Source organism: Melitaea cinxia, chromosome 6, assembly GCF_905220565.1.
Source record: "Melitaea cinxia chromosome 6, ilMelCinx1.1, whole genome shotgun sequence".
Classification (NCBI taxonomy): Eukaryota; Metazoa; Arthropoda; class Insecta; order Lepidoptera; family Nymphalidae; genus Melitaea; species Melitaea cinxia.
In genome coordinates, this window is record NC_059399.1 from 6,992,081 (window position 1) to 7,003,049 (window position 10,969).

At 32.1% G+C, this 10,969-nt stretch overlaps 1 protein-coding gene across 1 annotated transcript; it reads right to left on the bottom strand.

Moving 5' to 3' along the window:
• Positions 1–769: 769 nt before the first annotated feature.
• On the bottom strand, positions 770–10,922 carry LOC123654603 (mucin-6-like). The gene is made up of 3 exons (XM_045590500.1): positions 10,865–10,922; positions 3,592–3,846; positions 770–3,151 (listed from the first exon to the last, which is right to left on the bottom strand). Exons 1-3 carry the CDS (start codon positions 10,905–10,907, stop codon positions 1,479–1,481), a joined length of 1,971 nt encoding a protein of 656 aa, XP_045446456.1. The 5' UTR covers positions 10,908–10,922; the 3' UTR covers positions 770–1,478.
• Between the last annotated feature and the right edge of the window lie 47 nt (positions 10,923–10,969).

The window sequence follows — 10,969 nt, forward strand, 5'->3', positions numbered from 1 at the left end:
GTAGAGGTTCGGAAATAATATGCTCACATACATTTCGATGATTTACTTTTATTCATATAAGTAAATATATTTTGAAGTCAATCATACTCTTTTTGTAGTAGTAGTTTTTAAGGCGTAAAGCATTTCAAAACAAATGCCCTCTAAAATTTTCTAATTAAATTAGTACTAATAAAATTAGTTAATTTCTTTTAGCTTTATGAAAGGCGCAAATGCTTGAGGAGAATGTATCTATTATTAACATTTAACTAAGCTCATCAGCCGTCTTATATCTTTTACATAACACTACCTAATACTACTAGTGAATTTATATTACCTAAGATACTTTAACGATCAACTACACCTTAGTGTTATTAACTATAATAAATAATAAATAAAAATAATATAACAAAGAGTACTTTTTCAGATATATTTGGAATTTGTTATGGAATTCTTTTCTCATAAATAATAGTCTTGACCTTCCATGAATTTGATAAAGAGATTTGATTGATAGTTATAGAAAGGTCTATTATAGGTAATATCTTTCTTCAGGTGCACTATTTGAAAACTTGACGGTTTCGATTTTGCAATCATTTTCATTAAGAAGTACATTTGTAAATGAGTAAAAGTGTCGATCAAGAGAAAGAGGTGAGAAGAGCTTGTGCTGTTGTTAGTTTTTATCTGTAACTGTAAATTATAGGTCTGAAATAAATATTGCACAAAGAATCATGTAAATAACAAAGGCCATAATTTTACAAAAACTTTATTTACAATAAAATATCTTACAATTTACTTTTTAATTTATTTATTATATTTAAAAAAAATGAGATAATAAGAGTAAGATAAGAGTACTGGCAGTTTCATACACCTACGTCTCGTAGAACTTAGAAGCAAAAGCAAAACATAAACTAATGATATTTATGAAGTATGGAATTTATATGAAACTTATGGAAATTAATTTCTGTATTTTTCTTTATAGTACTTAAAAAAAAAATGCTTACCACTGCATGAAAAAATATGTAAAAAATAGGTACAATATATTTATTAAGAAAATATATGTACTATTTTACAAAAGTAAATGTTTTGGAATATAATTTCGGGCACTTGTAGTGTCTAGATACCACACAAAGGTAGCTAAATAATTAGATCCAAAATAAATATTTGTTTATCCCTAAGGATAGTTTAGCTACATTCCTGTATTACTAATTGCAAATCTTACATTAGTTATAATCTAAAAATTACATACATCCACAACAATATCACAAAATAATTTAAGATAAAACATTACAATCGAAAAGCCTCTTTAGATATAGACGGACTTAACCAGTAAACGTATTATCCGATTGTTAAAGATTAAAAATTTAATTAAAAAAAAATATCATTCGGCAAAATTGGCTTTAAATTACACGTTAATCGTATATCATTGACAAAAATAAGGAAAGATATAAAAAATCTAAAGAGGCAGCTAAAGTAATGGCAGTGGAAGACATTTAACGTATACTTTATACCCTACTCTTAGTTCTTCCAAACTCTTCTATGTGATCATATTCTGAAAATCCTGGGTCGGAATCGTAGTAGGCATAATCGTAACTATTATCTTCCTTTTTATTACTAGGATTTGCGAAGTGCGGTGGTCGTGTTGATCGAGATGTGCTGAACGAAGGAGGCTGTGTCGGTGGCGCTGTTTCCTTTGAATAGTAATTTTCAGTAGGTTTGGGAACTGATAAGGTTGTCGCTCTTACGGGGGGTGCAAAAGTGTTTGATGGTACAGAAGGTGCTTCGTAGGGTCGAGAAGTTGTTGTATATGTTTGGTAGTAATCAAAGGTTCGTTGAGTTGGCGGTTCGGTTTGTAATCTTACGGTACTCGTGTAAAATTCTGTAACTGGTGGTAAAGAAGACGAGACCGGCGTTGGCGCGGGTCTAAATGGTCTAGGTGCAGCCGTTTTGCTAAACGAGTTTTGCGACTGTATTTTGTTTTGTTTTTGATCTTCTGGTAATCTATTACCACTTGCCGCTATATTTAAGGAATGTGCACCTGAAAGCAGTTCAGAATCACGTTCATATAATTCTGGTCTATATTGGCCGTCATCCTCACCTTGAGGTGGTCGATATTGACCATCATCTTCTATACTTTCCGCGTAATGTGAAGATTGTGTATTAAAGCCAATATTTGTATTATATGCAACTGTGTTTAAATTTGCTGGTAGATCAACACGGGTAGTGGTATAATAAGTGGTAGTAGAAGGCGTCGTTGTGGGATTATGAAAATAGGTTTGTTTTGGCCCAGGAAATGGTCCAAAATTATTTTTCTCCGTTTCATAGGATATACTATTAATGTTTCTGTATGTTGGCGTACTGGTACCCCGAATAATATTATAATCAACTGTAGACGTTGACGTGACTCTGTTATTACCGTTAAAATTCCTAGTTCGAGCATAATCAGGTTCTTTGGGAACATCTGTTTGCACGTTAAAGCTATTTCTAACTTTGAAAGGTCGATTATCATTGTTTTTATTTAACTCTTGGGTAGATTGATCGTTGTAGTTGAATAATTCAACAAGATTGTCTTTCTTGTTAGATGTTTGCGTTACCTGTGAAAAGGGTGTCGGAGATGGGTTATTTGGGTAGTACCTGTTATTATGTTGTTTTGGAACAACTTTACTAACTTCAACGTATTCGTCTTTATATTGCGCGGGAATCTTAACTGTTATGGGATTTGGTCTATTTTGGGAAGGACTATTATGGTTGTAATTAATTTGTGGTTGCTCTGAGAATGTTTTTGGTGGGAAAGTGTTTTGCACTGGCGTAGTTGGAGGTGGTGTAGGTGTATAAACAGGACGTTTCCTAATAAGTTTCCTTTTTGTAACATCATATTGTGCTGGAGTTGGCGGTTGGGACGGTGGTGGTGGGGCCGTTGTATGCAAAGTTGTTGTTGTACGCGATGTGGTAGCTCTTCTAAATGATTGGCGACTGGGTGCTTTTGATATCGGTGACTGTGTTTGGGAGACCGGCTCATCACGTCCGCGATCCCGTTGTCCGGTAAAGAAGTCTGACGAATGTGCTGCCCTCAGATCTGAATTTTGCGACAGGCGCCGGTCGCCTGTTTCTGCCTTTTGAAGTCCAAATTCAGGCTCTTCTTCATGATTACCAGAAGATAACTTCTTCGTATCATATCCTATACATTGAAAATTTTATTATATATTTAACATTTAAAATTATTAATTTAAAAATGATAGAACTTCAAATATTGTTTATAATTTTTTAAAATTGCATAAGCACAACCACGTAAGCATTCAACAAAAGCTTTATGTTATTTAGCTCAAATTTGTGATTCATTTCTTCTACTGTTTTGTAAGCCGTATAAGCCTTCATTCGCATACCTACTTACGTGTATGCGAATACAAAGTATTCAGATTTTTACTAGCTCTTGTTTTCTAATCAAAACTATTATAATAAAACTTTACCTGAGAGTATCTAAAAGAACTTAATACCTTTTGGTACAGTCCTAGCCAAAATTTAAAAATTCCATTAGAAAACCTTGCTGCCAACTTTACTAAAAAGTTGGTAAGAAGCTCCGAGACTATGTAAGTATTGTTAGTTGCAAAGCTTGCTCACCAGAGCCGATCTTGTAGAGATCGAACTGACCATCGTAGATATCTGCAGGACACGCGAGAGGGTCGTCGTCACCCCAGTCGGTGCACGTCTGGGCCTCTTGGTGGAACAATGTACCGGGGGGACAGAAAAACCTGAAGTCTCTAACACCACCTCCAGCGACTCTTACACAGACATGAAATGCCTTGCATCCGGATTTTGCATCGGCGTAGTAAGCTCCTAGAATCCGCCCCCTACAGTTGAATCTTTGAGCTCCGCCTGAAATATATTGGTAAGCAATTATTTGACAATTCAATTTCATCTATATGTTATAGGAACGAAGTTCCTTACGGCAGGTTTAACATTTGGCTGGGCGACCGAACTAAAAAAAATGTGATACTAAAACCGTAAGAAAAACATATAACGGAAGTGACGTAATATCAGTCACACGACTGTATAATATGACGTTTGTAAAACTAAAATATTACTATTAATCTTTTTTTAATTATTCTAAAATACTAAATTTCCTAAGTACTTATGTACTTAATAAAAACCAATCAACAAAATAAAAAAATCAAGAACTAGAAAATATAGTATATAAAATACAACATTTTTTTTTCAAATTGTGTTTGTTGCTTCTATACTATCCGAAGGAACTTCGTTCTTACCTGGTGTTCCATGACACCACATAATTTTTTATTTTTTCTTCTAGCACTATTGAGAGGCTTTAAACCAAGTGAATAAATGAATTTATTATTTTAGAAAAATATTGAGTATATCTTGTTTATTGAAGTATAAACCTCATTAATCAAAAATTCATTGAAATACTACTTAAAAAATGGTAATTTTATTGTATTATATATATTTACTACATTATGTATATATATTATGTTAGTCATTAAAATACACTTGAATAAAATTGGAAAAATAAATTCAACAATTAGGTAATATAAACAGTTTCCTTTTTAGAAATTAAAAAAAGATATTTGAAGTAAGTTAAATTCTATGGAGAATTATGACGAGCTAAAAGAGCTTAATACTTTTTATAAACTATTCAAGTACCTATGTAGGTATTTGAATAGTTTATAAATAAAATATATTTGCAAATACTAGGAATATTCGTTTACAAAAGACGCGTAATATTTGACCTTTACTTTATCTATACAAACAAATAAAATTGAAGTGTCTATTTGTAATATAATAACCGCTTATTACTAAGTGTAGGTATATGGATGTATACACGGTACATATAATATAACTTTTTTTACAATTTTTGTCTGTCTGTCTGTCTGTCTGTTTTGGCTAATCTCTGAAACGGCTGGACCGATTTCGACGGGACTTTCACCGACAGATAGCTGATCTAGAACGAAGTAACTGAGGCTACTTTTATTTTAGAAATGTATATATTTTATTAGTCTGCGTACTTAACAATCACTTTTTTGTTAAATTCCACACGAACAAAGTCGCGGGCACAGCTAGACATTAAAAAAGTAGATATAAAACACAAAATTGTACACGAACGTTATTATCAAACAAAATATTTTGGTGAAATAGAATGTAAGGTAAAAACAAAACTCATAGGTCAAATGGCCTGTTACCATCATCTTGCATTGAGGTCGATTACGTGATCAAAATGTAGGTACATGATGTTTACTCAACTATTTTATAAACATACACAAATAGCAGAATAATTTAACAATCTCATTAACTGTATAAATTTATTTTAATCTTCGAATATTTTAATTTTATGGTAGATTACAATGCAACATAAAGTAATGTGATTTTATTGACATTGACTACATTTTTATAATTGTTAAAAAAAAAAAGAAGTTGATAGTTAATCATCCTTTTACTAATGTTTTGACCAATCATTTCATTTTAGTGTTTATTTTTAAATTCTTATTTCAGTTACATGCTGTTCAATGGGTATAAATATATTTTTTAATAATCGTTTGTTATATTGTAAGTTAAATTAGTTTCAGTGTATTTAATTTTGTTTGACTTTCAGTACGTAAATATTTGTAATTGAAATCAAATTATTAATAGAAAGTTAATGATATTCATTACCTCAGTCAATAAAACGAAATACATAAATTTATTAATATTCAAATAAATACTATAAATATGAACGAAATTGAATAATTGCTTATAAATGCAAATAACTATCGACACGCGTCTAAACACAATTAATTGTAATGTATAACAGAAATTACTTTTATTACTTTATTTAGAAAACCAATTTGATTACACTCTCTTTTAATTGGAAAACTTAATAAAAATTTAAATAAACATACAAAGCCGAAAATTGCTCTAGTTCAGTTGTGAGGAAGTTATGTCAAGATGATGGTCACATATTCTATTCCCGCTCGGAGTATTGTATTTTATTTGCATTTTGACAAAAAATTATTTCGGATTACATGCATCTATCAACCCGGTAATTATAGTAAGTACCTGATCACTACGGTTAATCTTAGCAGGGTGTTATCCCGAACCGGCAGGAGAGCAACGTTACAGATTAAATTTTAATTATTTTTTTAAATCTGAGAATGACTTTACTCAGCACAAAAACAGTTTACTAGCTGTTTCAGTTTATTTTAGTTCAAATATTCCTAAAATTCAATTGTTAAGGAAATAAAAGTACAAAAACTTACTAAAATACTTAACTTTAACTGTATTTTAAGACACTCAAGGAAAGGTATATATAGTATAGTTATAGACTATTTTGCGGTTTCGGTGGATGGAGAACAGAAGCAATCGTTGCTAAATTGTTATCACAATACTGTGTTCACACGGTTCACGGCTTGTGTCGCCTTACTGTTTCTTGTGCTGACACTTTGTCAATGAAATTACTTAAATAACAGCTACATAGTTGTTTGTGTAAGAACGAACTTAAGAATACTAGATCATTGCTATATCTAATTGGATACGTGCCTTACATTCAATAACATTTCGTGATATGAGTAAAAATAAAATAAACGATTAACTTAAGAAAATATTATTATATTTTAAAGCATCATTTATGGCTATCGACATAAAAATGTTTGCACGTTAATCGTGGTCAAATCAATTTACTTGCATCACGTAGATGGGCCGGTGAATGTGGCATGGCGAGTCGGAGGTTAAGCGAGGTTCCCATGCGTGCAGAGTGGGGTACGGCGTTGCGTAATGCTAAGGTGAGATCCTCGTTGAAAGGTCGCCGCCTCTATGATGCAAATTCTCTATGGTATATTATAATTAAATTTTTATTCTACCATTACATTTTTAGATATTTGTATATTTATTTTTGAACTAGTTTGTTACTGTATACAGTAATGTGACATCTTGGGACTTGGATTCTAACTTCTGATCTTTCCCGTATTATGGAGAAGAGCTTCATGCAAAAAGCTTACGAGTATATTTTTGACTTATTTCTTATTATTCTAAATTTAATATATACTCATAATAAATGAATAATTGTGGAACAATAGACATATGTACATAAGAGATATTTAGGGAAAATAGGGATCTTTAGGAGAGCAATAGAATCCAAAATTTTATTTTTAAATTTGTATCCACCTGTGTGTTTGTTCCAGAAGTACGTAAAGTTCGCAATAGTGATCCTAGGTGTCTAACTAAAAAACTAGAATGTTGCTGCATCGTCTAGAAGTATTACTTATATTACACCTAGAAATAAATAACAAATCTACGAAGTCGCAGGCAAAAATAGTTTTATTTGATTTTATTTACAACCGTTAAACTTACTGAAGCGTTAAATTAAATTAATAATTTAATTACGATGTACTAGTATAAACTAGTAACATTTCTTTGCATGTTATAACACTGGAACAAGTAATGAGCATTTCCGCTCGTAAAAATAAGTTATACGGAACTAGTAATTACGTTTTACATGCTTATGTTTTTTTTTTTTATTGTTAAGGAATACATATTTTTTAGAATTATTTGTCTTATAATAGCTTAGACCCTATACTTGATTGCCCAGCCTGCAGCATATAAGTAAAATAAATATAACCCACTTACTACTTCCTTTTTGGGTTAACCACGCTTTTGTACGCATAGAAGTAGATTACACATTATAATTTATCTTAACAAATTTAACCTAAATAGATGTAAATATAAAAACAAAATGAAACGGATACTTATTGTTTATAAAACAAAGGCCATGAATAAAGTTTTTTTTTCCTAATTTCAATTCATGAAAAAAGTGATAGATCTCCCATACATTTAGGATCAGTGATAATGACATAGTTAAGTAGTTGATGTATGTCAACAGATTATAGTAATTAACACCAGTAAAAATACATTATGGTAATTTATTCATTCATTTCAAATTACGAGTGCGAGGTCATGATTTCGAAAATAATGTCAGTGCAATGACATAATACATTGTTATGACGAACCGGCAGTTGACCTGCCGGCCTAGCATGCATACAACGAGATATCTCTTGACGAGAGAGAAAGATAATGTCTACATCGAGTATTTTCTCGATTACCCTAACATGCGCACTACGAGAGACAAAATTCTCTTCCGAAGACTTCGCCTTGTCGAGTAGAGAAACATTATCAACCATAATCACAACTGAATATCATTCTTATTTCTTATGTCGTAAAGTTGAATTTACAAGGTTATTGACCAATTTCAAACGAGTGACACATGTTTTATTTAAAAATGTTCTCGGCCTTTTGGCTAAGATAAAAAGTGTATATCTAATTTAAAAAACTAATATGGAAAATAAAACGGCGTAAGTAAATGAATTTAATTATATATGTAAAACAATATGCTCGTGTTGTGCTTTATATCTTGTCGCACATTAGATAATTGTAATTCTATTTTTTTTGATTATTGATTTTACTTTTATTCTATTTAATTTTATTTTTAGTTATTGATTTTTTTAATATAATTTTGTTTTGTTTTTTATTCTGAATGTTGTCTTGTCTTGTTGTACTAACCCAATATGGACTTATACTTTGGTCTAAAATAAAGTATTATTATTATTATTATTATTTAGAATAAGAAGCAACAGGGCGCAAATACGTTTTTTGTGTCATTATATGGCACACTTCACTCGACTTTTCGCATTTCCCGCTCTTCGTATACCGAAATTATATAATTATAATAGGGAAACGCCATGGTATACAAAAAATAGGCACCCGGTTTTATTTATTTATTATTTATCGTCTTTCTCGTCGATAATATTGAAGACGAGAAGTTTCTCTTCCTAAAACGACAAAATTCGACAAAATTACGATGTCATGTTAGCTTCCGTAGAGATAAATATCACAGATCACTAAAATTTAATGATTATCTCTTCTTGACGTAACGAGAAGAGTATCGCGTGCACGCATGTTAGCTACTGTAGACATAGAGAGATAATACGAGAAAAGGGGTCGACAAAATTTTGTCGTGGCGTGCATGCTAGGCCTGCTGAGGTTGTCTACGAGAACAATTCATACACAAGCCTGTCAATACAATTGATAGTTACTGCGCACTCATATTTCACGGACGTTGCAATAAACTCAATGGCACTTTCTTTTTCCAATCACGTAACTAGGTTTCTCACGGTTTGATGACCACACAACTAATTCGTTATTGTTTCGACATATTACGTAGAAAACTATTGGTTTTACTTTTACATATTTGTTTAAAGATACGTTTAGAGAATATATTGTACAATCGTTTTACAGAATGGCTTACTACCAAAATTGACGTTAAAATGTGAAATCATTTTAGTTGACGAGATTCTCTTTGTAAAGATATTAATAGCCCGACATCTAAATTTAATTTTTTTGGAAACTAAACAACGGTACTTCTGAAGCCCTGAGATTAACCAATTAAGTACTTAATGGTAAAACTATGAGCCTAAAATCTACTATACTGAAAATCTTTGCAAGATTAATCTGAGAGCTCTCAAGTGATTGCGATGTCATTTGTATGAAATCGTTACAAGCTTTCGAAAATTTTAAAAGTTTTAATTTCATCATTTATCTAAGATTTTAAATAAGTATTTCTTTACGATTTACGAAATAAAATACATAGTATTATACTTTTAAAGAATGGGCTACTCTTACGAAAATACACAACTACAAGCACATATACATTTATATATATATACTTATATTGTTTTAGCGTAGTGTGCTGCACATTGTTTTGACTGCGCATCGGAAACCTTGGAACGCATTCGTTCTCTGGCCGTCACGGCACCCTGGCTCTCAGAAAAGGAGTCGTGAGAAAACTGTTTATGTAAACTGGGAATCGATTATCGCGACGTGCGTTAGCTTGCGCCTAGCGGCCAGAAAACTGTTTATGTAAACTGGGAATCGATTATCGCGACGTGCGTTAGCTTGCGCCTAGCGGCCTACGGTCGAAAATGGAAAGTGCATTACTGTTGCGCAACTTAGGCTTGCAACGCTGAACCTCTCACAGCCGTATGCAGATGCACTATACCTACGGCGACATTAACAATCATTACATTAATTCTTAAACTTTAAGTATATGAGAATAAAGACTTATTTTCTATATCAAAGAATGAAATGAACGTTCTTTGGCTAGTATCTCGTGTTTGCTGAGACTCAAATTTGATGAGCATCACTTAATGACATCTTCACGACGTAATCTTGCCAAAGAGTAAAGTAATACGGGAGAAATCTGAATCTCACGACGTATTCATGAAGCAATTTACGTTTAGATAATTCTGTTACAAGATAGGTACATTAAATACTCAATTTACTACTCCATAAAGACTTCCGTCTAAGTAATCAAATTTTACATACAACATGTTACAAAGTTTTTATGTTTTTTTTAATGTTTATTTCGGTATAAGTCGAATGTTAAATTTTATGGGGTTGTTATGATTTAATTACCCAACTGGAAAGGTATATGCGTTCCAGTTATTTTAATACTTTCATATTTATTCTTCTCTTAGGTATGGAGGATATGTGCTCGTACAGTTTTTGGATATAACGTATTTTTCTCTTGATTTTTTCGTATTTTCAATTAAAAGACTCAAGTATACAATATAAATTTTTATGTTAGTAAAAATGTATTTACAACGAACATAATGAATGGCAACATTCATTTCCTCTTTTTAAATTAATTTTCCCACGCGCCCGGACATCCTGCACTAATGATAATCAGATGCGCACGAGCGCAACCACACTAACACTATTACCTACATATTTCCTCACCATCATACCGGAACACTAAAATAAATAAAACACTCAAGTGTTTTATGCACTACCAGCCAAATAGCACGTCGGTCACATTCACATAATATTTTCACTTTTCTTGTTATAAACTTACCGAGAATTGGGAGCAAAGCGAGCACGATCCACACGGGAGACATGTTGCCGCGAGGAACGTCGCGAAGGGACTGACAGTTGGGGATGCGCACGCGCCGCCCGCCCG